We start from the raw sequence: 27,615 nt of genomic DNA, 5'->3' as shown, positions 1-27,615 counted from the left end.
TTTTGATTTTATTCAGCTTCTTTTACATTATATCTGTGAAGTCAGAGCCAAATTAATAGAAAACATCAACATTCACATGGAACCATTTGAGGAAAATAATTTACTATTTAAGATTCTCTATTTTTGTTTTTATCAATAAGGAAGCTGAAAAGATAAGCCTGCTTAAAGAATGGTATTTGTTAAGTGGTTGTGAACAAAGTATCAGTGGACCTCATGTATTTTCAGAGAAGTTTTAACTGGACGTGTGATGTAAATTGTATAGAGTTGTATGTGAATCGTGTTAGTCACTGTTTTACATTGTATTGTTCTGCAGTGCACAAATGTGACTACTGAGCACAGAAGCGTTACATTCATTAAACTTAAAATCTTGTTGCAGTATATAGTTCCCCACTTTTTGTGCCAAAAACATCAACACATTCCATAATCTGTTCTAATAGAGGTTTGCACTTTGATTTAATTTTTTTTTGGTGACTCTTGCAGTTTCAATACTATATATCCCCATCACGAAGGAATAAAGTGTCAGTTGTACCGTGCCCCGTGTAGTTTGTGCTTCTTGTTTTGGAACTGAAAGTATATGAATTTAATTTAATACTGTTTCATGCTGTCTTTTTATTATGAAGCTTGTTACATGCCTAGAAATAAAGCCAATTATAGACAGTAGCACTAAAACCTTTAAGCCTGTTAGGAGAAATCTTGACTCTTTTTAGAACAAATCACAATTTTAGACTCCACATTTAAGAACAGTGTATAGAGAGGAGATATTGTCTATGAGTTCTAGATACAGTGGTTGTGACTAAATTTCATTACTGTCCAAGGTAAATAAACAGATGTTAGCATAGTATAGTATGTTTCTCTTTAGTTCCTGTATTTACTCTAAGTTACAAAAGGTGAAATTACAAAGGTTTAGTGGCATTCCAGCTCTGGTTAAATTATTCACATAGCTCGTGTGTCTTTTCTCCCCCACGATGTCCAGAGAGGTGACTGCATTCCAGACGTTTCTTCGTGGTAACATGACAGATGGTCGCATGTTTTGTATCTAAATACTACCTGTTGTGTGCTACAAATAGTGCACGTGGGGCTCCTCTCTGCCTGTACCCCTGTGCTCTAATGCCAGTAGGTTACAATATTAGGATCAAGGATCTCAAGAGATGATGAAGTTACTCCAGCTTCATGGCCGTGTGTGTAAGTGCTCGTGGGCTGTCAGCGCCATCTCATGGCAATCCAGAAGTCCGTTGTTGGAGGCCTTAATATTCTTGCTTCAGCTTTTTAAGAAACCCAAGATAATTTAACAGAGTAGGAATTAACTGTAGCAAAATAATTACATCACTTTCAAACTGCACTGTTTTGCTAGAAATGGGGCCGTAAACAAGCCATAATCTGTTACTCTTTTTGCCAGGGAAGCAGAGACAAGGGAAGAATTCATTAGGGCTGATCTAAACACAGCCTTTGTACTAATTTAACTATATTGTTTAAAAGTATGATTTTTATACTAATATATTTAAATCAGTGCTATGTCTAATGTGGATACATTTAGTGTGGTGCAATTAATATTTGTAAACTACTGCATTTACATGTGTACCCATATCTACAGGGGAGAGTTGGTATCAGTTTACTTGAACTTGTTTCTAAATGGCAATTGTTAAAAACAAAATCTATAAAAGCCACTCCTACTTGCCACATTTAGAAGTTTCTCACAGAATATCCAACCTTTAAAGGCGAAATCATAATAGTAATTTTAAAAAGGAGTGTTATTTGCAAAAATTAGCTGTAGAATGTTACTTCATCAGTCAGAGCACTTGGCTGTATGGATTCACTCCGCATTCTAAGTACTTGCTGCCGAAAAAACATCAGTCACTGTCTCCTGCATCGTAAAATCCAGACATTCTGATGCTCTCAAAAACCTCATCCCCAAAAATTCATGACCTGTAGGTTGACTGCAGTGATTTAGTAGCTGAAAACTTGCCATTAGTTGCTGCAGATATCTATTGAATTTGGGCAGAGCCTTCGATCTGTAACTAAACCAAACTCTCTTTCCCTTCTCTATGCCTGGCAGCTTTCCTCCTCCTCCCTAAGGAATTGTGGGTGTAGAATCCCACAGCTCTCACATGGGCTGGGATGTCCTGCCAGCTCCAAAAACGGGTTGTCCTGAGGCAGAATGGGATGGGAGCACATGAAGCTCCCAGGTAGAGGCCCTGCTCTGCAGTAAGGACAGGCTGCCTGGTGAGGGGTTGAGCAGTGAAGGCAGAGGGGGAAGAAAGACAGGTCTGAAAAAACAGCTGACCTCACAAACTGTGACAGTGTTATAACATTTTCTAGGAGCTTTGTGAACAGCTCTGGGTTGTAAGCAGATTCCAAAATTTATTTGTAAGTTTACTGTAGAAATTTATACTAGATGGACATTACATACACACATACCCATAAAATCAGTGCAATGTCCAAAATCTTCCCAGCTGCCTTGAAAGAAATGACCCATAACTCACTCTACATTGAGGCTCATTTCTGAGTATCGAGTGGCTGTTACCCTCCTGAAATGAGTTTCATGCAGAGAGTAGTCTTCTTCCTGCTGCCTGGACCTTTATATCCTGTTAGGGTTTATTGGCATTAAGTCTGCTAAAATATATTCTATTCTTGTATCTCTAACTGTATGTTCTCTTCCTGATTGATGAAGTTAAGTCATTCCAGTTTGTCTCTTACGTGGCTCAGGAATCAGCAGCCTAACCCTCCAGACATCATGTGGCTTTGAACTGCACCTCTGGCTGAGCAATGTTATTAACAAATACTCTAACTCCAGAATGCATGATAGATGTTTTTATCAGCAGCGTTGTACAGAGCCAACAAAGTCTGCAATATAATTCACCTTGAAGAGGGGGAGCTGGAAGGCATGTGGTTTAATAAACAAGGATGGGAATCAGGGGCTGGGAAGATGCCTGGCTCTGTCTCAGAAGTGCCACAATCAGCTTTCCAGAAGCATCAGAGAATCTGAAACCTTTCCATGTATTTGGGTGCATAGCACAGATTAGGGAGGATCAATATAGGCACCTAAAAAAAATGGTCTGCCCTGCAACCCTCTGAGCAGGAACTAGAAATAAATAGTTTACTTTATATTTCAGATGTTTAATCTAGAGATACACAAACAGCTTAGAGAAATTCAAATGAACTGCAGCAAAGAAAGGCTTCTTAGGGCAGGAATAACACCACAGAAGGATTTGGGTTGTGAGCAGAGGTGTGCTGCCAAATGATAAACCATCAGGTCTGCAGGGCTAGATGGCGAGGGTGGGTCTGAAGGAGTTTTCACCGGGCAGATCACAGCAGTGGCACGGAACAGAGCTGGATGTGTGCTTTCTGGCAATCGGTTTGGGGATTGGCCGTGATTTTAACACCCAGTTTTGCAGAAATCAGCCTGTCACCAAGTGACCAGTCCTTTATTTCTCCAGTATTCTGGGCAGGATCTTTGGGTTTACTGAAATGCTGGGAATGCTAGCACTGTAAAATAGGTATCATCACAGTTTGAAGTACGGTTGCATTAACAAGGCATATCAAGCGAAAGGGCTTTGCAAAACTGTAAAACTACCGCAAAACTAGTAGTTTTGCCTTACTGACAGCAAACCCCGATACCGATCACCTCTAACTCTACACGCTTTCATGTTTATCCACTGGAAACTAAGTCTTTAAGAGTGCAGGAATAGCCCGAGTTCCACTTTCGGCAGCTGAAAGAACACCGTTGATGATGTTTAGACCGCTGTCCTTTCTCCGAGGGTTCGCCCGGCTGGGCAGGCCCGGGAACCGGCGGCGGGCGCGTCCCGGCGGAGCAGCGGCTCCCCCTGGAGCTGCGCTGGCGGAGAGCCCCGAGCAGCGGAGGGGGACTAAAACTGCCAGTCCCCAAAACGCGCGGGGAACCATCACCGACCGTCACCCTAAAGCCGCTGCCACGATGTGCCAGCGACGGCCGCCCCCGCCGGGCGCTGCGGGCCCCAACCCCATTGGGCACCCACGACCCGCCGCTAGCGGAGCGGTCGTCACGCAGCCCCGGGAGGAGGCGGGAGCGGCCTCTGCCGCTGACAGGCCCGGAGAGGGGCAGCTTCAACCCGCCGCTGCAGCCAGGAGTGTGGTGGCGGGACAGCGAGGAGGCGGCCCGTGCCCTCTCGTGCGGCGGGACGAGGCGGGACCATGTCCCAACCCCGCTCCAGCTCCCGACGGGGGGGCCGCGCGGCACTCCGCGCACGCGCCAATGGGCGGGGCCCAGGGGCGGGGCGGAGCGCGGTCCCTGAGCGCCCATTGGCGGGGCCGTCGGGGGCGGGGCCGGCCTGGAAGCACCGCCCCGGGCGGGTTTCCCCAGCGGTGCCGGGCAGGGGCCGCCATGGAGGGCCCGGGGCCCGGGTCGGGGTCGAGCTCGAGTTCGGGGCCCGCGGGGCGGCCGCTGACGGAGGACGAGATGGCGGAGGTGAAGAAGGATGTAAGTGGCGGACTGGGCCCAGAGCCGCAGTGCCCGGGCCGCGCGCGGAGCTGCGAGTGGGGCCCGGTTGTGGGGAGCGGAAGGAGGGACCCGGGGCCTCCGCCTCCGCTTGGTCACACCGGGCGGGCCCGGCCCCCGCGGCGCCGCTGGGAAGGCGGCGGGGAATTCCGGGGTCCCCGCGGTGCGAGGCCGGTAGTGACCCGCAAAAGCTTAGCCCTGGGCCCGGTGTGCACCCGCGGTCCCGGCTGCCGGCTGTGCCGCTGCGAGCGGCCCGCCCCTGTGTGGCGTTTCAAGGCCAGAGCAGCGCGGGGCCGGTTCTCCCGGTGCCCTTGCACCAGGATAGGCCACAGGAGGCAGCAGCCGCGATGAGTAATTAACGTGGTACCCAAAGCCTGGCTGTACATGTATGTGCTACTCCTGGTGTCAATAAGATTCGCTTTTAGAGAGCGTGAATATCTTCATTAAATATAGTTAAATACTTTTTATTGAGTCTTCTTGTTCTGTATTTTCCTGATTTCCCTCCCCCCCATATTTATTCACTGATGTCTGGATTCTGAGGGAATACTTCATCCTGATTCAGTCTGGATTAATTTATCTCATTGTGAGACTGGGAAGCAAGCAATGTGCCAACCAACCTCAACAAGTGATTGGTTAATTTAAAAAAATAAAATCACAGTTTATCAATTACTTATTGCCCATCCATGGTTCTGTTTGCAATTTACAGTGTCTTATGTTTGACTTATTGGGGTTTTTATGTTCCTTTAAAGTACAGTAAGGACTCTTAGGATTTCGATTTTGGTTTCTTAGTAGCTTTATCCTTATGTCATTTTTGTTAAATGCTTTGTTTGGTCTTGTGAGACATGTTCTTCAAGTTAGTACTTGCTTCTGTGGAACCACAGGGTAATACTGCAATAGCTGGCATCTGGTAGTTACACCAGAAAAGGACAAGAACTGCTTAAGTCAAACTGTATATAACACAATATGTATGTTGATCTGTGTCAGTGACTGAACCCACAGCTGGAAGTCAGCTTGCAAGAACATCTTGGTCTGGGTAAGCTTGTCTTGAGGAGGATATGGTGAGCCATATAAAACCATTGGTACTGAGTAGGGTCACAAAAGATAGTGTGCTTTCCCGGGAAGATGATCTCTGAGGGAATGTGGTCTGGTACTAAGTGTTACAGTTCCTGAAGATGGGAAGTGGCACTGCTGCTGAAGTGCTTAAGACAGATGTTTCTGCTTTCCCATGCCCAACACTGACTGCATGTTGGGGCTTTAGATGATCGATAGTTACCTTCCATGGACAGACTTCCACCTCTTTCTCTTTGCTTGTTGTAGAGAGGACTCGAGCAACCAAAGGGGAATAGAGTTGTTTTGCTTTTGCTAGTCATCAGAATTGCAGGAACTCTGTGGTCTGTGCAGCATGTTAGAGGTGTGCAAGTTGCTTCAGGTGTTTAGTCTAAAATATTGAACTAAAAGAAGGCACTTTGCTGAAGACAAAAAGCAGCCAATAATGTTGATGAGAGTATGTACACTTAAGGATGAAAGCGCGTGTGTTTTGGATGGCAATAATCTGTCAATTTGTCAATAGTGGTGTTTAGTTACAAACCTTTTAAACTGTGAGTATATTCATGCTGTTACTCTGACACTGCTTTTGCTCTATGTACAGAAAATATCAGCATCTGCAATATTTTGGAGTTGTGCCTCATGAATACAAATAGTATGGAAATGTGGCAATCGGGTGGTCAGTGAGAATAAGTATGTCTGTAGACAAAGGTGCTGTTTGATATAATTTCTTTTCAGTTTTAGTTGTTGACTGTTTTGAAATGTGCTAACCACAGACTTGATGTAATTAACATTTTCTATAATAGCCAGCTTATTTCTTAATATGCATTAGAACTCCTGAATTCACTCAAAGAACTAATGAAAAGGATAATTAGGTAACAGGGTTTTTTAAATTTTTTTACACTAGAAAAATCTCATCTAAGTAACGCAGTGGCAGCTTTAAAAACTCTTTGGCTAACCTGTATCAAAATCAAATCTGTAGGTTTCAACTACAGACTTCTAAATAAATGGAAGTGTTGGCTAATTCTAGTTTGCTTTGTTTTTCAGGCTTTAGAAAGGATGCGTCCTTACCTGTGTGATAAAATCATAGCCGAGAGACACTTTGATTACCTGCGTTCAAAGAAAATACTCACTCGAGAGGACACTGAAGAAATTTCTGCTCGATCTTCCAGTAGGAAAAAAACTGGGAAGTTATTGGACTACTTAGCAGAAAACCCAAAGGGACTAGATGCTTTGATTGAATCTATCAGACGAGAAAGAACACAAAACTTCCTGTTACAAAAGATAACTGATGTAGTGTTGAGAGTCAAAAATGAAAAGCTTGAAGCTCTCAAAGGTAACAAATTTATAATAATGACATGTAAGACATAAGTTTTATTTTGAGGGTCTGCAAAATTAAAGTCTTCCTCTACTGTTTGGAACAACATGTTTGGAAATATCACCAGTTTGGGCTTAAGATCCTAGTGCATGTATTCTGGCTTTGCCTTTTTACTATCTGAACACATCGTAAATAACTAATTGCAAAACCAACCCCTATTGTGTTGTTATGGTGGATAAATCTGTCTTCACATTTCAGTTTTGCTTTTCAAAAATAGGTGGTTATCTTCCACCTTGCATTTCTCTTGAAGCTATTTGCTGCAGTGGCAGGTTGCTCTGGTTTTGTTAAACTTTGCACCTCAGCAGAAGATATGCCAGCAAATGCAACCTGAAGGGAGTTCCTCTGTACCTGTTCAATGCTAAAGCTTAAAATTAGACACTGTAAATACATGTGTGTGTTGTTTCATACAGGCACAGAGGTTTTGTTGACACACAAAGCTTGAAGTGACTACGTGTATTCATATTTTAAGGCAGAGGAAGAAAGTATAAGCTTTCTACACCAAAAGCTTTACTTCCCCTTCCATACCCAAAAGAGAAATAAAGAAGGAAGAAGTACGTTTTAACCCTAGAGATGAAGGGCCTGAAGTTTTCTCTGGCTTCAGGTAAAACAGCCTTCAAATGCTGTCCACTTTGAAACCGAACCATATAGCTGAAACTTTTAAAACTTTGAAGAACACAGGAAAATCAAACAAAAATTGGGCTGAAAGGCTTAAGTGGCTTTCTGAAATGAACCTTAAATTACAGTGCATCTTTGACAAATACTAGCTGATACTGAGGTGCAGAGAAACCATTCACATCAGCCTAGATAACCTGCATGTTTGTTTTTTAATTTGTCATGAATATTGGATGTCATAGGGGAGATGAAGTGTTAAAAATACAGACAATTATCTTTGACAGCCTTACTGTTATATAAATCAGAGCACAGTTTTAAGAGGATACCATACAGTAATTAAATCCAGTTTCTGTCTTTTTGTCTTAGGTCTAAGCTGCAGCACCTGTATGACCTCACTGTACGGAGGAACAAATAATCTTTCTAGATCATTTTCTGATGAATCAAATTTTTTTGATAAAACCAAAGACAAAGAGTCTACCCAGATACATCATCCAGAAGAAGATTATAGCACCGCCGCTTTTGTGTCCGCTGTCTCTCTTCATTCAATGAATTTACCAATTGCAGAGATGGGAAATTCACAGAGCACTGTTTTCTCAGCCACCCTCCCAGGGCCTGGAGACCCAGGTGCACCCCCTCTCCCCCCCGAGCTCCAGTCAGACCAGCAAGATCCATGTACTAGTTCAAGTGACAATTGCTTTTTGCCTTTAAGATCACGTTCTCTTCAACCACAGTGAATATAGTGACTTTGGTCTGTTCATCCAAATGATACTGAAACTTTGTGTGATGTCTCATACAGGTTAAAAAGATGTTGTTTTGAAACTGTTAGCAAAATCAGAGGAAACAATATATAATCTATGCATTTTCTGTTTTTTAAGTCTTATTTTGTAATTGTATGGCTCTGGAGCTGCTTGATTTTTTTTTCTGTTTTGTTTTGTTTTCCTTTAGAGAGCTTTTTTTCAAAATATCTTGGTACTATACCAGCAAAGGTTTCTTTTTTAAACCAATGTATGTAAGATTTCACATGTAGCTGCGGATATTTATGCTAGAATTATGGAACAAATGGGTTTTTTCTTCCTACAGAAACTAACAAGTCGGCTTTTCTTAGTGTTTCTGTGATGGGTGAATTGGGAAAGATAGGAAAAGTAGTGAGTATGGAAAAACAAAAAATAACTTTCTAAACTAAAAGCTTAAGCTTACTTACCAAAAAGGTTAAACTCATTTACCAAGTTAAATGTTTCTCAGTAGGATAATTTCCTGCTCTCCATGCATGCGTGTGCAGCTCCATTTGCTAAAAACCTTACAAATCTGGCCAAATCTGTAGCTATGCTTATTTGCAAGGAGTCTCTTCAGTGTCCGAACTTTGTCCTACTGGTAAACCAAAAGGCACTGAATATCAAAAATATACTTCTGCAAGTCTTGACATGTTATTCTTGTATATTAGTTTGAGATTCCTGATTTGAGATGCACTTTAAATATAAATTCTCATTAGTACTGGAAAAAGAATGTAAACTGCTGTAACAGCATCATGAGGGCTGTAAGAAAATGTTATTGTAGGATGCTTTTAAGGATCAAAGCTTGTATGTTTTGTCCCAGTAGGGAAAAGTGGAGGAGAAGTCCTGTAACAAGAAAGTGTCCATACCTGAGGACTTCTGGAAATGTGGCACTTCAGATACCTCCTTTTCAAAGCAGATAGACAGGTTTACATTTCAAATTGTTTAGAGTCAAATGCATTTTAAACTGCTTCACCATGGGAAGGTTCTCATTTCATGACACAGTGTAACATACTGTATTCCTCTCACACTCTTGAATTGTAATCTGCCTTTAATGCAGGTGGCCTATAATAATTTTAAAATTAGGTAAACTCTTACTTGGACATGTGTACAGTTGTGTTCTGTGCTACTACAATTAAAAGTGATGGGATGTTTTCAGTATATCAAAGGGTAGGTTTGTATTTAAGGTCCTAAATTATTTTGGCCCTCATACTGTGCTATAGCCATATAATTCCATTTAAATTCACACTGAGGTAATATTCCTAAACTGCTCTCCTTTTGTGGAGACAGGTCATCTGCAGGACCTCAATATAGTCTCTATAAATTGTTTTTCGTTACTACTCTGGTTTTGGAACTAGGTTAAAATAAACTGCCATGTTCAACTACACTCCATACCGAGTATATGAATAGCTTACACCTGATAATGATGTGTTTATAAGAATCTTTGTTTTTCTTTCACTGTCAGGACGGTGAAAGTGCTTTTCAGTGAAACTGCCTGGATTAGATGGCACTCTGGAATTTAAGTGCCTAAATATGCAAACAAAAATTTGCTCTCTAACATGAAATTAAGAGTAAGCTGAAATCCCTCTCTTCCATTAATTTGAACTGTAGTTGCACTTACTCGGGATGTCTAAAAAGTGATTTGTCTAAATGCCCACTGTAACCACTTAAAGAGCTGCGCTTAGGTTTGGGTCCCTTCCTGGATTCTTGTAAAGGGAGGAGAGCGAGCAAGCTTGGCCTTAACAGAGAAAGTGCCTGAGCTCAGGGTGGAGGCTGCCTTGCAGCTCTCACCTCACACTGGAGTGTGCCACCCACCCAGCAGGCAGCCTGCAGGAAGCCTACCCTACAGGGACTGCTCCCTGGGAAGCTACTGACCTGAGACCTTGAATGAATGTATTATGCTACCAAATGTTTATAGCGTGCATTTTGTAAAAATATTTTTATCACAACTTTTGGAATAAATTCTTTGTATAGTTACCTGTTTGCCTGCCTGCCTTTCTTGTTAGTAAGATGTGCAGGTTGCAAGAGCCAGTGCTGATAAGTGGATGTGTGGTTTTGGTTTTGTGTATGCGGGAGGCTTTTGTTCTCCTTGTCTTGTTAGAGAGGTTTGTCTTTGGTGGAAAGACTGACTTAATGTGAAACGCCTGTGCCAGTAGGACTGCATTCAAGAGCAGTCTATAAGGCAAACATGCATATGAAATCAAGAACTCAGCTTCTTAAATAGTTTCTGTGGTTCATGTCTAGTATTACTAACCTGATTCTTGCCTTTTTTTCAAATTACCGCTCAGCTTCCTACAGGTGTGAGAAGTGTTGCCTCCAGCCATGCATATATTGACTTCATTCTTAAATTAAGATTTTTATTTTTATTAATGGGGGGAGAAACAAGAACTTTGAGCGCTGAGGAGCATGACTCAAAAAAGGAATTGCAAATGTTGCAGGGACTGTGGAGTTTCACTTCAGTGGTTGTTTTCATTGGACTTTGTGTGTAGGGCTTCTGTCAAAATAATGATCATGACATTGATTATGAAAGGTCAGCTGGACACAGTTTCAGTAGCTTTACAGCTTCTGTGGTAGTATAAGTAATCTGAACATAGAATCATAGAATACGCTGAGTTGGAAAGGACCCATCAGGATCGTTGAGCCCAACTCTTGGCACTGTGCAGGACACTGCAAGAATCACACCATGTGCTTGATAGTGCCGTCCAAATATCTCTTGAACGCAGACAGGCTTAGTGCTGTGACCACTTCCCTGGGGAGCCTGTTCTGTGCCTGACCACCTTCTAGGTGAAAGCCTTTTTCCTGATATCCAGCCTAAATCTCCCCCTACGCAGCATCGTGCCATTTGAACCGTGCCAGTAAGTATTTTAGCTGATGCAGTAACAGACAAATATAGCTATATGTATATATATATGTGTGTGTGTGTGTGAACGACAAGGGAGGTCTAATAGAAACTTTTTCCAACAAATTTCAAAAATCTGTTGTGGTAAAGATACCCTACTGGATAGACAGCGCTGGTCAGCGCTATGTCTGCCCTGGGTTAGCCCAGTGGCCGGACACTAAGGGAAAATGTGTTTTCTCTCGAGGCCTGCAGCTGTGAAAAGGTAGAAATGGAGGTTGCTCGGTTTTGTGTCTGATTTTCGGTGTCTGTCTCGGGTCCCTTGGAGGAACGCAACCCCGCGCTGTGATGTGAGCCCTGCATCGCCCGGCGGGTCAGCTCTTCCCTCGTCCTGCTGGATCCCTGCTCCCGGGGCCGGCCGCGGTTCCCCCGAGGGCGGCGCGGTGCCGCTCCGGCCGCGGCGGGGCCGGAACCCTCGGCGCGGGCGCGGTTTCCGCGGGCGGTGCGAGGCGCGGCCCCGCCATGGCGGCGCAGGGGGAGGACCCGCTGGGCTATTTCGCGGCCTACGGCAGCTCCAGCTCCGACTCGGAGCCCGACGAGCCCCAGCCCGACGAGCGCCCCGCGGGGGCCGGCGCGTCCGCGGAGGGCAGCCCGGGGCGGCCGCGGCTGCCGCCGCCCGACGAGCTCTTCCGCCGGGTGTCGCAGCCGCCCGCCTTCCTCTACAACCCGCTCAACAAGGAGATCGACTGGGAGAGCCGCGTCCTGCGGGCGCCCGAGGAGGTGTGGGGGGCGCGGCGGGGGCCGAGGCGCCGGGAGGGCCGTCCCCGGCCCCCCGGCGCAGTGTGACGGGCGCTCTGGTCTCTCCCGCAGCCCCCCAGGGAATTCAAGGTGTGGAGGAGCAACGCCGTGCCCCCGCCGGAGACCTACAGCCCGCCCGAGAAGCCGCCGCCGCCGGCGCCCGCCGTCGACATGGCCATCAAGTGGTCCAACATCTACGAGGACAACGGCGACGACGCTCCCCGGCCGGCCGGCAAGGCCAAGTTCCTGCCAGACGAGGAGCAGGAGTCCCTGGAATCGGGTGAGACCCTGGCGTGGGGCGGCTGTGCTCTGCACAGGCTGGGTGCGTTTCGAGAGCTGGGCTGGGCAGGCGGGTCCCTGAGTGGTCGGTGAGCGGAGCCCTCCCTGCCCTGAGCCCGCAGGCCTGTCCTGCATCCCTGGCTGCCCAAGGGCAGAGCGCTGTGCCTGCAGGGATGGTTGGACTGCACTGCCGGTGTTTCGGCTTTCCTAGAGTCAATATAGAGCCCCCCAGCAGTCCCTCTGCTCCTGTCCCATTGCTATTAGCAGGGAAGGATTAAAGACTGTAGAGCTGTAGTTCTGTGAATGTAACAGATTCAGTCATGGTGCTGCTAAAACGGTGGTATGAGAGTTTCTTCAGGTGTTGCTGTGTTGACCTTGGGTGTAGGTGTAGGTCAGATTATTTTTAGGCCATTTGCAAAACTTGGGGTCCAAGAGGGGAATTAAATAGTATGTCCATGTGACAGATTACTGAAGAAAATATTTACTATCCCCTTCACTTTTAATCATGGTACAAGCTGCAATGGTAATCTAGGAAGTAAAGAAATATTTGACAGGTGGGAGGAATTTTTTTTTTTTAATTGCTGGAGAAAGAGAATAACCAGCAACAACCAAGAGAACAAAACCAGAAGAAGAAATTCTGGGCTTTCAGAACACACAGTAATGTTTTGGTTCACCAGTAAAGTTCTCAGCAAACCTTTCCCAAAGGAATAGGTTTTTTGCTGTCTTGCTCTTTTTTTGCCATATGTCTTACTCCATGTGTTCTCTGTGTTCATCCCATGCATTTCTCTTAGTCTTCATCTAAAGTAAGACTATAAATGGTTAATTTACCTTGACATTATTTCCTGCTTCTAAAATGTCCTTTTCTAGCTTTTATTATTATCTATTCAAATAATAAGTTTTTTAGAACAGATACTGTACAATAGCATAAAGCCTCTTCTTAGTTGTCCTCAGTGGTCTATGGTAGTGATAACAAATAACCGTTCCTGTTCTGTCCACATACTGTCTGTATTCCAAAAATGAGGATATTATCAGTTAATACTACTGTGTCTTTTTTCCAGGCCTCTCAAGTGTGGTTAAGTCAGTTGTTCTGAGACAAGGATGCTGTTTAAGACAAAATACTGGCTTTGCTGACTTTGATTAACTCTGTCTTTTATTTAAAGATGGTGAAAAAGATGATGAACCAGCTTCTGCTAAGAAACGTAAAGTAGACTCTGGAGAGCAGGCGAAGAAGAAGAAGAAGAAGGTATAAGCAGGGTGTGATGGATTTAGACATAACAAAAATTTCAGTGAACTTGGATTCCTCTGCTGGAATGGGAAACAAATACATGTTTACTGAATTTCTCTCTCCTGTCGGGTAGGGAATTTTATTTCTGTAGTATGCTTGCCTTTTGGAAAGCACAAAATTAAATGGACAGTGTTGTGATAGAAACTTGTTTACCAAACAAAATTTAAACCTGTTTATTTAAAAGGAGGATTTAAAAGAGGGATCCATTGCTATGGATACTTGTGCTCATGCAGGTTAGAGGGCTTCATAATATTTTGTTTATCAAGAAACCTGGTAACATGAGTTTTTCGGGACTGACTTTTCCATTGTGTCAAAACCTTTTATAAAGGAGTATATACTAAAGATTTTTTTAGGTACTGTTCTGTGATATGTTTGCATATTGTTGTTTTTAAATGTATGTCTAGACTGCAAATAGATCACTGGAATAAAACCACATTTGAAAACATCTGCAGTATAAATATTGCATTGCATGCCTGGTGAATAGGATGGATGAATTCTATACTATATGCCACTCAGGGATGTATGACTCAACAGATTCCTTAGGGTTTTTTTTGTTTAAATAAATATACAACTACAATCTGAAAAAAAATTGGACCTAATAATGGAGTTTAATGTTTTATAATTATTTTGATATTATGGGATCTGCATCAGTGAATCATGAGACTAACTGATGCAGGAAGAATTGAAGCATTTAATGTATTCTTCCTGAAACAGAAAATAGAATCTAGATATTTATGTGGATGAAAATTATAACAAAGCTGTGATGGTTTTTATTGCCAAATTGTATTTATTTCAGTACAAACAGTTGGTAATATTCTAAAAGTGCTAGTCAATGTATGTTGCCTTTGCGACATCCTGCTGTATGGAGTTTTGAGTCTGTGTATGAAAAGGTACCAGCTGGCACTGGACTGAAGGAAGGGTTGCTCTAGGTTTCTTTTCATATAAAGATTTTGTGCCTTAGGAAGTCTGCAGTGAGGTTAGGGCCTACTAATAGAAGTTTATGAAATTAAATTTTAATGTAAACATTTGTGCTTTTTCCTTCTGTCTTGGACTACCTTTTCTTTGGCAGAACAGACTTTGTATGCATATGTGCTAATATGATGTTAATATTTCTTAAGTGATTTTTAAAAAATCTTTTGAACGTCAGTATATAGAAAAATGTATTGATTTTCAGTGAATATGTGAAATTATCAACAAGTTATGCCGTTCTAGCCTTGGTGGTGTGCTAATGCTTTCTCCAGATCCTCGTCTGCCTGCAGAGTCCGCAACTACTCCTTGCCAATTTCACAGGCTGTCGGGCCAAATCCGTGATGTATTCCACCCCTTCTGTGCTGTTAGTCTGGAACCAATTCAAAAAATGGTACTTGTACACACCTGAGGGTTCCCCATGCACAAACCCAAATATCGGACGCTGTCCTAGCAAGCTCCAGGATGAGGGATGCTGTCATGACAAAGCTTATGGAGTGCCAGCTCTGTGTAGGGTTTCTCAAAATACTCCATCCACAGTTGCGATGCTGGGCTAGAGCAGGGCAGGGCTGGCCTCTGGGTTGGAAGGGGAAAAAGCCTCTCACACCCTTAGTGATGACGCTGCAAAGTTCCACCAGGGATAAAGACCCCTTTGCCACAGTCAAATACGACTGCTTGCTGAAATGGAGCTTTTACTAGGTGGGCAGCCAGTGTAGCAGGACAGTTCAGGAACTCTGGACGTCTGCATCTTGTTGAGTTGAGAGATAATGATAAATGATACATGCCCATACGTCACTTTGTCTAGAATGCTAATGTAAATTCTCCTTCACTGCAGTAATAGAATGTGAAACTTCCGCCAAAAACTGCCATGTAAATCAGAGCAGTTCTCTAATAGGAACAGCTGTCTCCATGCAGGCACTGAAGCCTTACATCATCCACTTCAGGATGCAGAGTGTCACAAGCTATTCAGATAGCTGGTCTCTAGGTCCTGGTCATCCGAGATCAAATGGTTTCTGTGAGATTTGTTTACAAAGAAATGAAGGATGTTTTACTTGAAGTGCTGAATGGGAAGCCTCTGAAAGAAAAGGCTCACTGTGATTTGGTTTCTCCTTTTTTAACAGGGATGTGTTTGTACTGTAGCTGTCACAGAGAGCTGAGGGTAGGGAATAGCAGCAAGTTCCTGTTCAGATACGAAAATCAGATGTTCGGTCAGTTTCCCAGATGGTTGGTTTGTGTCCAGGCAGTGAGTTGCAGATTATAGCATATCTAGCAAGACACTTTTTGAGAAATCTGCCTCTGCTATCCTGTAGGTACAGAATTTATTCCAGGTTTATGTGGGATGAATGGTACCATTTCTTGTCATTTGAAGGATTTCACATGAAAAAATCCATAATATTTAATGGAGTGCTCATTTCTCAAGTGTTAAAATACTTCTGTTTGCTAGAGAAGTGCTCCTTGAAGAGCATTACAGCTGAAGGTTAATGTCACCAGCTCTGGAAATAGGATGCATTCCCATGAATGCTATGACCAAGGAGGCCTTTGTATTGTTTGCTCTGGTATTCTACAGGGCAGCTCAGGAAGTTACCATGCCAATCACTTCTTTTGTTTTCAGATCATATGATATACAAAGTATCCAACTGTCTTAAGTTAACACCATCTGATACTCAATTTCCAAGGAGAAAACCAGTGTGGCTGGGATTAATCTGGGAATGATTAGTTGTATTATTTACAGGTTGATGAAATCTTCATTATAATCAGTGACCATGGCAGCTTCCCTATTCAGGAGAAATGGCACAAACAACTACGCTGCTTCTTCTGAAGTAAGACATCTGAAACAAAGCTGTGAGAGCCTGTCTGAAGCTTAGTTATCTGGGTGGATTGGTTCTGCGGCTGGAAGTTGGGTTTGGTAGAGATGCTTCAATGCATCATCTTCAGGAGAAGGGGTTGTGCTGCAGCTTCTGATGCAACTCAAAAGACTTCAAGAAATAGACTCGTAGGTTTTCTTCAGGTTTGGGCATCTAACAATGAAAATTTGTCTACTCTATGCATCAGGATCTGTGAAACGTGTGAGTGAACAGCAACTAAACTTGGACTGATAGCGCAGATGTTCAAAAAGTGTCTAACTATAGGGCAGTTTATCCTGGATTGTCTTTCAAGAGAAGACTGTGAGAGTGAACATATACTCCCACTGACAAATGGGGAAGATTGCCTCTGAAAATTAGTCCTCTATTAACTCATCATTTTACTGATTTTATGATTAATCAAATCTGATTATGATCATTATGTGTAACAGGAAAAAAGATAGTAAAAAATGCGTATGGGTTTGATTTGAGGAAATTATCCTAAAATTTTGTCGAAATTGGAAAAATGGGGTCTGGAAGGCAATTTATTTGCAGTGAGCACATTGTTTTGCTTCCAGATGCTGGCACAATAGCAGCTGTGTTACTTGGCTTTCCAAGAAAGACAGGATGATCTGGGAAAGAAGAATTCACATCAATATAGAAGCACATCTCTTGAGGATAATGGATTTTATGGCAGGCAGTGCTTCCTCCCAGAAATGCTAATGGGGAGGTTGTGGCAAGGCATCCCTCTGTTACACTGCTGTTCCTGATGCATACTGACACTGGTGAAACACTGATTCATTTACAAATGGTTTGTGTCTTTAAAAGCATGGAAGATGATCACAGCAGAAGTGTGTGTTCTTGAAGGATAAATGGTTGTACTGCTTGAAAGGGACCCCAGCAATGGTTACAGCGATGCAGCATTTCCATTTTGAGAGGTGTTGTTTAAGGACACCTGCAATTACTTGTTAGACTGGGAAAATCTGAAAGGTTGGTTTCTGAATAGCTGGAAAAATCACAGCAACCATCAGGCCTGGGCAAAGCGTGGTGGTACTGATGCCCTACGGAGGTGAGCTTGTTGACAGGTGAGTTGCTCTACAGCAACTGAGTGGAAATGGCTGTCCAGGCATGCTCGGGAGGAGATGCCGACTCCTCTCTGTAATTCACAGGGGGGCAAATGTTACAGGGGAAAACACTCTCAAAAACACTAGCATAGGATGTGTTTAGAAAACCCTTGAGCAAATGGAGGCACCTTGCTAAGAAATCTGATTCCATTACTGCCAAAGGGGTTTTCTGGATGCCTTGACTGAGGCGAAGTTTAACAAATGATGCAGCAAGAGGCAGCAATTAGCTGGGCAGTCTGCAGCTGTCTCAAAATGTCAACACTGAAACAAAAGCAGGATTTCTGTAGAGCAAAATGTTGGCAAAATACAGAAAACTGCTGAAAGGAAATACAGTGTTTTCATTGCACAGGAGGCTTCCCGTGGGATACTGGAATCTCAGGGAATAGTTCTGTTCCTCAGACAAACCTGCTGGTAGAAGTGGACTGCTTTCTGAAAGTTTATAAGTATATAATTAGGAACCAAGAAATAGCAGGAATAACAGAGGGATAGAGATTCCATTGAGCCAGTTCTTTATGCTGGGAGTATCACAGATCAAAAGGAACAACATCATATTCAGAGGAGTCCACAGAATTTGTGTCACTGTTAGAAATGTGCAAAGATCTGTTGGACCTGGAAGGCAGAGTCGCGCCAGAGATTGGAATGGGTTTGTGCTGCTAGTTCCTTTGAACTGTTTTCTTCAGGGCACTTATGAAGAAAGCAGGAATTTTCAGGGATGCCAGGACCTGTGGAGCTGGATTGACAGAAGAATGCAATGAATTCAATGAATGGAGATAAACATTTTTGGTCCTTATCAAATAATTTTATCAGGGCTCTTCATTTAGAAGACGAAGTGGCCTTCACCTTTAGAATGCTTTAGTTTTGGTAGCTCAAAAGATTAATCACATACTTGCTTTGCTGTAGCTGTGAGCAGCAACACCAGAAGTCTGTTTTTTGTTATCTTCTAACAAGGTGAACTTATTCTTTGGGTTGAACACTGATGTCCCATCCCTCACCATAACTTCTCCTACCATATGTTTCTTGATGCAGATGGACTGGTATGAAAACAAATACAGGATTAACACAGGGTAACCCCTGGAAAGTGTAATGGGGAATTAAACCACAGAACTTCTCAGGAGAGGATTAACACACTCTCCTCAAACCAAGCCATCAAACAAACAACACCCTGCCAGCAGCAGGGTCCCAGCAAAAGTCACTGGAGAGTCTTTCTGTTGGGAGCAGAACATGGTCCAGTTTTGTAAGAGACATTTTAAGGAACCCAGCCCAGGTAATGTGAGACTAATTTAACTGATTTTGTAGAAAAGATCACAACTACTTAATAAAGACCTAAAGAAGGGTTTTACAAAAAAAAAAAAAGTTTCTCTGTTCTAGGCTTCCGGTCTAGAACAAGTGTCACTTTCTCTAATCCTTTTTTAGGACTGAGAAAATTGTATTTTGTGAGATTAAGAGTTTATATATTGTCTGAAATGTTTCAAAGGGTAATGTAGTTGTAAGATTGGCAAGGGCTTGTTTAAAACATACTGTTTTAATAGTTAGGAATACTGTGTTTTGTACAAGGTTTGCTTACCATTAGTGGCTTGTTCTCACAGGAATCTTTGTGAGTGCCTCTTGGATACTTGTAAAAAAGCTGTATCTCTCTGACAGTTTAAATAAGCCCCATCACCATGATCTTTGGCATAGTAATGAAGTACTGCTTACACATTGCAAACTTATTTTTTTCAAAGTATCTATATAAAGCAACCCATAGACATATAAGACAACACAGAGTTATATGCTATAGAATTATTACATTAATATTAATAGATTCATTGCATTATTTCCCCACAGAAGCACAACTGACACCTCAAACTGGTCATATGAAAGTAAGGGGAATCCATGTCATGAAGTGATTTCAGTGCTGATGGAACAGGGAGACTTACCTGATACAGACTATATGTGTCTAAATCCGGGGCTCCTTGAATGCTTCAGAGCCAGTGACAAATGAACTCTGGTCTGACCTTGTGAGGATCCCAGGTGTGTATCATCCCCTGCCCTGGCTGGGGATCCCCTATTTCCCTGCCTATTCTCATCCTTCTTGGGACAGCTGTTGAGTCAGAAAAGTATCACATAGCTGGCAGGAAGATGCACTGTCCAATTGGCAGAATCACCCACCAGACCTCTGGACAAACGGGCCCTGTGATCAATAATTTGGCTCTTGCATCCCCTGTTTGCTGGTTTTCCAGCCGTGCTGCTCCAGCAGAGAGCGCTTTTGTTACCTGCTGGCACAGTGCCTGTTGAATCTGCAGCTCTGCTCTACACCACAGACCCCAATTCACTTCTAGTTTACTTTCTAATAATTAATTTGTGTCTCTTGAAACAGTACACATCTAATTTGTTTGCTTTCCTGATATCTTGCTCTAGACAAAGGCATTTTAAACAGCTTTTAAACACTGTAAATTTCACATGATTTTTGAATGCTGTGTAGAGTTACCATAATCCTTCCTCTTTAAAAAAATAATTCTTACATTGATGGATCATAATGAAAAAACTTATTTGGCACACAATTTTAGTCAAATGGGTTTGTCTTCAACAAAGCAGTGAAAATCAATATGAAAATAAGGAATGGTTAAATGTCATGCTAATATTTCAGACAATTACTGAGTTTCAAACTTTCTAACTTAGTAGAGAAAAGCCCAAGGAAAAGGGTTTTATCAGAATGAAAAAGTTATAGTTGGTTTAAATTTAAGAATACCCAGGAAAAACCCTTACTTCTGTAAAATAAGAAAGTGAGGAAGAATTGACTTTGAAAAGTTGCATTTATCTAATTTTACCATGGACTCCTAACCTTTCATAGAAGGTTACAAAAACAAGGCAGGAATGTGCCTTCCCCAAGGTGACCCAGCCCATGGGCTGCCCCAGGCCAGCTGGGCCCACACCATTCCTGTCAGACCTCTTGGCTTTAAAACAGTGCTGGAAGGGAAGATAGGGATGCAACCGGCACCACCAGCCCTTCTGCCAGTGCTGGCAACTTATTGCACTAGTGAATCAGTAGAAGTCTGCAAAAACATGCAGTTGAACAAGAGAGCTTATAACTTTTTTCTCCATTTTGTGGAAGCATGTAACCCACTAATGCAGTTCTATCATTTGCAGTTTTGTGTTCATAGAAAGCAAGGACTCTGCTTGTGTGTCAGCACAGGTGTACATGGCTCAGGATGATGTATTCCTGATCATGTGATTTACCTCAGGTTTTGCCTTGGTTCTTTTGTTTTGACATAGCCAAGGGAAAAAGAAAACAACTTTAATGTCATTTAAAAAAATCCAAACTAATTCTAAGCTAAATGACAGAGTTATAGCAAAAGACATTATTTCTGAGAGCAGTTTGTTTGGTCACAAAACCTGCTCCAGTGCACTGCATCCAAGTTTCCTTGGAGCAGACTTATACTGAGGATTGTGTTGCTGCTCTACTAGGGTAACTCTGGACAGGATTTAACAGTCAGGCCCTGCAGTTCACTCAGAAGTTAAATTAGCCCTTAAAGCCAACTTTTTTCTCATGACTATTCAGAAGGAATGAAAAGAAACTACCATTATACTTGAGAGAAGCAATGGGGGGCCTTGAGATGGAACTGACCCACTGTATGTGTTTAGGCTTTTAATTAAAAGACCTCATTTAATTTTTCACAGGATTTTGGCAACTTACGAAGCTGAAAGATAATGGTCTTATTCACTGTGAAAATACTTACTGTGATTTGCTTAAAGGGCAAATGTTTCCAGGGGCTGGATATGCCCCATGGTAGGTGGAAGCATCACTTGATGCTGCTTTGGCTATAGCAGAACAGTAGTGCTGGGGGTTACACAATTGTCTTCATTGATTGCTCTGAAATGCAGAGTTTAGGAAATAATGTGAGGGGGCTTAAATGAATCAGTTATTTTATATTGGGAATATTTGGTAGACCCTGATTTTTGCTCTTCCTTCTCATGCTGCAAAAGTCTCTTAGATTTTAATAGCATTCTGCAGAAATTAACCTGAAAAAGTATCACATTTAATAATAGCACTAATTCCTGGGCAACTCTACAGGATTTTCGGTCAGAACTGTGTTTATATCCCAGATTGTGCATACACACTTGAGCATTAAGAACCAGCAATACTAGCGGTTGGGGAATTTGCTTTCCTGGCACTCGAGAGTAAATAATCCATTTTAGGTGGTCAGTCCATCTTGAGCATTTGTTTGTTTTTCTCAATTATGCTGTATATGGCTTTTGTTTGCTAAATTAGTAGATCTTCTGTTTTCATAAGAATAAGCAGGTTTACTGACTCCCCTGGTTAATGCTATAGGGTTTTTGGGAAGCTATATGCGATCGGTTCTATTTCTGATATCGTGCTGAAGGATGGTCTTTAATCTGTGGCTACATTTGTGTTCGTAAGTCATTTGGCACAATAGGAGAGTGCCTGTAAGGTGAACTAGTCCATGCTGTGGGCTAGCTCGGCTTTGCTCCCACAGGAGCAATGCCCAGCAGCAGTCCAAGTGCATTAAATGCACTCCTGGAGTGCATCTTCTGGTTTGAGTTTCATCTGAAAGGAATCCAGCTGGTGCACTCTGAAAACCAAAGCAGAGTCTGCCAGGCTGATAGGGAGAGTCACTTCAAAAGCTGCCTCCTGATCCAAACTGAAATACTTGTGCAGGCACACCCTGCCCAAGTGAGGGGCCCTGCACGCACAGCACCCCCGACTCTCCCCCAAAATACACCTTGCTGGGAAAAACACACTGAGTTCAATGTTTCTGCTCTTGGTAGAAACATTGCCTTCTAAAGTCAGCTTTTTCCTCACCTTAAACTGTTTTTTTCCTATTAATTGATTCACTGGTTCTTATATCAAGTGCAAAGGGTGGTGGAGAATGAAAGTGAGAGTAAATTGTAGCACTGATCATTTCTTATCAGTTCCCAGACCGGTAACGTTTCTCCTTAGAGATGCTGCATCCATTCCTGCAAGAAGCTACACATGTGTATGAAGTTCTGCTATGCATGAATCCCACTACAGGCAATGGAAAGTCTGCTGTGTATTAGGTAATTGCACATGTGAATTTACAGTGTTGGGATCCTTTGTTTCTCAATGGAAGCCTTGCCATGCACCTAACAGCAGAGTAAGGAAATGGATTTGTATTTTTTTACTCCTAGAAAAAATGAATTCCTTTCCCCTCCCATGCTTTCTTCGCAGGAAAACTTAACTGAATTTAGCAAGCTTACAGAAGCATTTTTTCATTTTAATATAGATGTCTTAAAAGATTAATTTCTCCCTGAAGACATTTGGGCAAGGTGGAGAGAGAGATTGATCATTTCCAGATGTTCTTTGCTGACAGGCAAAGAAAAATTCTGCTTCAGGTTAACATTTGTGAATGTGTTTAAAGAATATACATTTTGTATGCAAATTGCCAGGGAGAGCACAAGCCAGTGCAAAGGGGCTGAGATGCCCAGATTTGCAGCATCATAGCTGCTTTAATAAGGTGGGGCTTGCCCCTGCTGACTGGCCTAAAAGCCTTGGGAGCATCTCTTCCTGTATCTCCTGTGGACAGGCAGGGGGATTTGGATGTGCTTTTCAGACAGAAACACCAAGGCCATGTGCAGTGTGCTTTGAGGGAGACAGTTGACTCTGCAGTGCTTGCTGAATCAGACATATTAAACTACATAATTCACTGTTTCTTTGATGTTTTGGGTACAGTTTCTAATGGGGTTCCTTAACATTGCACACTAAGTGCTGGCAAGACTTGGCACAGCGAACAAGTAGTTTGGGGTTTCTGGGAAGTACCTCGAGTTAGAGAAGCAGGGGGAGCTGGTGTCTTACATGTTACCTGAGTAGAGAGTCAGTCTGATGGAGCAATTGTGCACTGGCGTCCTGCTCACCCTGTGTTGTCCGACTTCCCGCAGGGCACAAGCAGCACTCCAGGGTCGGACCTGCAGTTGCTGCTGCTTTTGCCCTTGCACAAGCAATTGATGCTCACTCTCATACTGACTCTCTTGCCTGGCAGTAGTGTCCAATGACTACAACAGGATTTCTTAATGGTGAAAGATGAGCATCAACCAGTTCTGTAGGAGACCCTGGTGCCTAGGAAGAGCAGATTCTCTTTCAGTTGGTTTTGATCTCTAAGGCAACAGCAGCCACGGCACTGAGCATGGGAAGTAACGGAGCTCATGCCAGTCAGCAGCAAAGGAAATGCCTCCTTGGGAAGCAGTCTTTCCTAACATCCGTCTGTAACAACTGTTGTCCTTCTCAAATGATGTGTGGAACCAGAAACGCCACTGGAGACCAGGACGCCTTTGTGAGTCACAAGCTGGTTTTCACTGGGTGGGCAGAGGAGGGGGGGCAGTCAGCAGAATCAGCCCTGCATGTTGCCTCCTTGAGCACACTGAATCCTGGAGAATGGGTTTCCATCGGAATGAGCAGTAAACCTGTCTATGTTAGAGGTTGCTGCCTGCTAAGACTGTTTTAAGTAACTGACAGACAAAAAGACTGATAAACTCATTTTACTATCTAGAGAGGGCTCTGCCCCTGGGCATGGCAAAGCTCAAGGCCCTGGGAGCATTATGGGCGAAGCCCTTCCAAGGCCCAAGGAAGAGGTGTGTGAGGACCACAGCGGATGTGAGGTCTAGGATGGTAAAGTCTCGCTTCAGGAAGTTAATCTCCTGTGAAGCTGTGCCATGGCACTTGTCCCAAACTCCTGCAGTAAGCTCAGCTGTGACAGAGTAAGTGAGGGTAAGGAAGTGATAAGGGGAAGACAGGAGGTAAAACTAGGGGGTCATCATTCTCTGGGGTTCCTCAGGTAAAGCAGGTAAATACCTAAGGGTCTTCCTTAAGCCCCTGTGTTGTTTAGAAAGGAAAACAGGTAGGGCCCTGTCTGTCACACACGTGTACAAGGTGCCAGCTCAGAAAGGCTGCAAACTGGTAATGGGGTCTCAGCACATAATTTAGCCTGGGATAACTGATGAACTATATGCATGATTAGAATGTGCTGTTTGGGGATACATCTTCCAAAGGGATGCTAAAATTGGCACATTTACAATTTGACCTGATTTTCCTTTGTTGCTGGTTGTAAGGGTAGAAGCCACTAAACAGTTAAAACCTGTTTTGTTGTGTTTGGTTGGGTTTTATTTTGAGAAGGAGTGGGATAATTTTAGTTCTTCAGACCTAAAAATTAGATCAAAATCCTGGCAACTGTACAAGATAAATGAGCAACCTTGCAATAAAAGGGTTTTTGTCACCTTGGAAACACAGTTTGAAAAAGCCACTTGGAGTAATTTTAGTTTCAGACTTCCCCCTGCCCTTGTCCCTCCCATGCAAATTCTGTTTTTACACTCAGTATATCCGGTTTAGGTGTGTTTCTTTCATATATAGACAACAGGGGAATTTGCCAGACAAAAGTGGAAGAATACTGAAAATGATCTTGCACATGATGTTTCAGAGCAGAAACTGGTGTTTGGAAACATACAAAGTTAAACTCATCCAAAAATAGATTTTTAAAAAATCAGTCATTTTAGATCTCACAGTTCAATGTAAAAAAAAAAAACAGAAGCTTAACTTTACATAATTAGTTTTTTACATGCCACTGAGTCTTCTTATTCTGGAGAAGCATATGGCATTTAGGAAACAAATTTTAGCAATAAGAAGGAAGGTTGAGGGGTTAAACAAGGAAAAATATACATTGAGAAATTGATTTAATCTATTAAATATACATGGTCTTTCAGAATCCCCATCACTGTAATATCTATGTGAAATTTGTTGTATTAAAATGCTGTGGGTCTTTGTTGTTGACATTACACAGATTATACTGTGGCATGGCTGAAAACTCAAGTAATTAGAGAAGAGATTAGGATAAAGTAGTGCTTCTATCCACTAAAGAATGTAAATATTTTGAATAGTTTCAATAGCTCCCACTTCTATAACAGATCTCACCTGAAGAGTGGCCTTACTGTGAGTGCCTACTAGAGAAAGCACAGAAGCCTTTGTGGCCTTTCCTGTCTACTTGAAATCAGCTGAGACACATTGACTTTCCACTCCCATGCAGAAAATATTTTGAATTGGAAAGTAAATTGATTTTCAATTTTTTGAAAGACTAAAATGCATTTAAATATATATTTTTTTGTCCAGGTAATATTCCTGGAAGCTCAGAGGAACCCCTGCAGGACTGGCTGATGGTCCCTGTGCCAGAGCCTGGTGTCACCTCTGCCACCAGCTGGGCAGGAAGAGATGCCACTAAGGACTATGTGCCATAGTTTGTGCAGCCACAGAAGACTAGCAGGACATTACACCAATACATCACATGAGGCATGATGAGATAGAATAGCTGACTAATATTTGGGTTAAATATTTAGAAATTCTTCCTGACCACATGACTGGTGAGGCTGTTGGAATAATAGAAGGACCATACCATATGACTTGAGGTATTTAAACCGAGATTGATTTGAATATGAGCAAATGGAGGAGATGTGTGATTAAGGGAGCACAAATGAGAATCCATCTTTTCACCTCCATTTTCTTGGGTTCTATTCTGTCTCCCAGGGGTGACTGAATGTTATGATGGACATTAATAATTAAAAGAAGCTTGATGATGCCACCTTCACGTCAGCTGCTGTCCTTTTGTCATTCCTTGTTATGACAGAAGTGGGTGAGTGCTGGGAGCAAGCTGTCAGCAGATGGTAGGCAGCAACTCTGGCAAGTTTGCAAATGAGGTACTTTCCCCGCTGCAGCCAGCAGGATCAACTATTAATCTCCTTGCTGCACTGCTCTTTACAAGTCAAGAAAGCTCATCAGGTCAAAACATGTAGTCCATACTGGCTGTATGGAAAACTTTTTTCTCTGATGAAACACAGTTCTATTGATAGGTGAACTCCAGGACATGGAAAAAAACCTCCATGATTCCTTACCATTAACTTCTCTGATTGCTCCATTTGAAGCACATACAATGGAGAGAAAGAAGAGAATATTTCACATGAAATTCCACAGATCTCTCAGCAACCTGAGTTGATATCCTGTGTTTCTCTGGCTTTTCTTCCCCCCAGTTTATTTGGCTTTGTAACATACAGGATAACTATAATGAAATGATCATATGTGCACGCATATAAATTTTTTGAGGTATAAAATTATTTAGCTTACGTAAAAGAGAAAAATAGACTAGGTCCTTTCAACTTGAGAAAGTCATGGCAGATTTTGCATACAGAAACATCTGTTGCTTAAAATTTAAGATTACAAGAACACATCTTTAAGGCATCCTTGTGATTATCTTAAGTACTTTGAGCACAGCACACACTATATGCAATTCTTAAAAAGGATCAGTCTTCCAATTTAAGGACCTTTCCACTTCTTTTTTTTAATATTGCTTTTCCTGTTACCACACTTAGAAGTCCTCTATACTTGACTCTGACTTGAAACTCAGAATTTTGAGATTGATGATTTTAAAAAAAATTTGCTATTTTTAATGGTAGAAATGGAAGAAAGGAACTTTAAGAAAGTGGATTCTCCTAAGAAGGTGCTCATCAAATGTGTTCCCCCATTCTGGCATTTTGTTGGCTGATAGCAGGTAATTGGAAGTCATTCAAGATATCTTTAGAGTGTTGTAAGTTTTGCAGGATTTTTAATAAATAAATTTTGCATATGCAGCAGGTTTTAGGGCCCTGTGCATAATGGGATTTATGATAGATGTACTTTGCAACAGACCAGAGGTGGACATAGGTGAGAGCTCTGCTTCTTCCTTGTCCTCCTGGGGCAGTCCTGGCTTAAAGATATGGGACAAAATAGACAGAGAAATGCTTATGTAGTGATTTCATTTCCTTTACAGAGAATCTCCTGATGTTTTGAGCAAAAGTTTGAATGTGTTTTTCTTTTGACCAAATATACTACATTATCTGTTGGTGTTTTCTCTCACTTCAACCAAGGTTGAGTGCCACCAATCTGCTGGTTTTGTCTCCATGTTAGAAGAAGTTAATGGTGATGATGGTTGTGATACTGACTATTTTTACTCTATGGGTAATGATTTGGCTTCTTTGTATCCAAAATACTTTGGTATTTTTAGTATATCTTCAGTGAGACTGACATCCTACCATAGCACTGGCATGCTGTAAGATTGCAGTCAGAGGTGGTAATGACAGCCCTGTGGTTCAGTGACATGTTTTGAAAAGCTCATAGAGATGTTAGCTTGCATTCTCTAAAAAGTCAAATACTAACTTTAAAAAATAAGTGTAAGATACTA

At 42.5% G+C, this 27,615-nt stretch overlaps 2 protein-coding genes and 1 long non-coding RNA gene across 5 annotated transcripts; all 3 read left to right on the top strand.

Moving 5' to 3' along the window:
* The first annotated feature begins 4,299 nt into the window (after window positions 1–4,299).
* BCL10 (BCL10, immune signaling adaptor) lies at window positions 4,300–10,252 on the top strand. Its single transcript, XM_027694441.1, has 3 exons — window positions 4,300–4,453; window positions 6,563–6,851; window positions 7,872–10,252. Exons 1-3 carry the CDS (start codon window positions 4,358–4,360, stop codon window positions 8,237–8,239), a joined length of 753 nt encoding a protein of 250 aa, XP_027550242.1. The 5' UTR covers window positions 4,300–4,357; the 3' UTR covers window positions 8,240–10,252.
* A 1,316-nt stretch (window positions 10,253–11,568) lies between these two features.
* CUNH1orf52 (chromosome unknown C1orf52 homolog) lies at window positions 11,569–14,496 on the top strand. Its single transcript, XM_027694263.1, has 3 exons — window positions 11,569–11,891; window positions 11,982–12,189; window positions 13,349–14,496. The coding sequence occupies exons 1-3, from the start codon at window positions 11,634–11,636 to the stop codon at window positions 13,435–13,437; spliced, it is 555 nt and encodes a 184-aa protein (XP_027550064.1). The 5' UTR covers window positions 11,569–11,633; the 3' UTR covers window positions 13,438–14,496.
* A 4,219-nt stretch (window positions 14,497–18,715) lies between these two features.
* On the top strand, window positions 18,716–27,386 carry LOC113972819. Of its 3 annotated transcripts, XR_003536019.1 has the most exons (4): window positions 18,716–19,414; window positions 21,062–21,170; window positions 22,323–23,691; window positions 25,518–27,386. It is a non-coding gene; the product is annotated as an uncharacterized LOC113972819 (long non-coding RNA). The 3 variants fall into 3 exon arrangements; XR_003536020.1 differs by lacking the exon at window positions 21,062–21,170; XR_003536018.1 differs by lacking the exon at window positions 18,716–19,414 and having other exon boundaries at window positions 20,606–21,170.
* Window positions 27,387–27,615: the final 229 nt, after the last annotated feature.

This window comes from Neopelma chrysocephalum, unplaced genomic scaffold (genome assembly GCF_003984885.1).
Source record: "Neopelma chrysocephalum unplaced genomic scaffold, ASM398488v2 Primary Assembly neopelma1_97, whole genome shotgun sequence".
NCBI lineage: Eukaryota > Metazoa > Chordata > Aves > Passeriformes > Pipridae > Neopelma > Neopelma chrysocephalum.
Note: the sequence above shows the minus strand (reverse complement) of the source record. Positions and strands in the feature narration are given on the sequence as shown.

What these genes read in the sequence shown, in the direction of transcription:
- CUNH1orf52 (XM_027694263.1), top strand. Translation starts at nt 11,634, where the DNA reads ATGGCGGCGCAGGGGGAGGACCCGCTGGGCTATTTCGCGGCCTACGGC. An exon ending in TCCTGCGGGCGCCCGAGGAG is followed by an intron (nt 11,892 to 11,981) that starts GTGTGGGGGGCG and finishes TCTCTCCCGCAG; the next exon opens with CCCCCCAGGGAATTCAAGGT. An exon ending in GCAGGAGTCCCTGGAATCGG is followed by an intron (nt 12,190 to 13,348) that starts GTGAGACCCTGG and finishes TTTTATTTAAAG; the next exon opens with ATGGTGAAAAAGATGATGAA.
- BCL10 (XM_027694441.1), top strand. Translation starts at nt 4,358, where the DNA reads ATGGAGGGCCCGGGGCCCGGGTCGGGGTCGAGCTCGAGTTCGGGGCCC. An exon ending in TGGCGGAGGTGAAGAAGGAT is followed by an intron (nt 4,454 to 6,562) that starts GTAAGTGGCGGA and finishes TTTGTTTTTCAG; the next exon opens with GCTTTAGAAAGGATGCGTCC. An exon ending in AAAGCTTGAAGCTCTCAAAG is followed by an intron (nt 6,852 to 7,871) that starts GTAACAAATTTA and finishes TTTTTGTCTTAG; the next exon opens with GTCTAAGCTGCAGCACCTGT.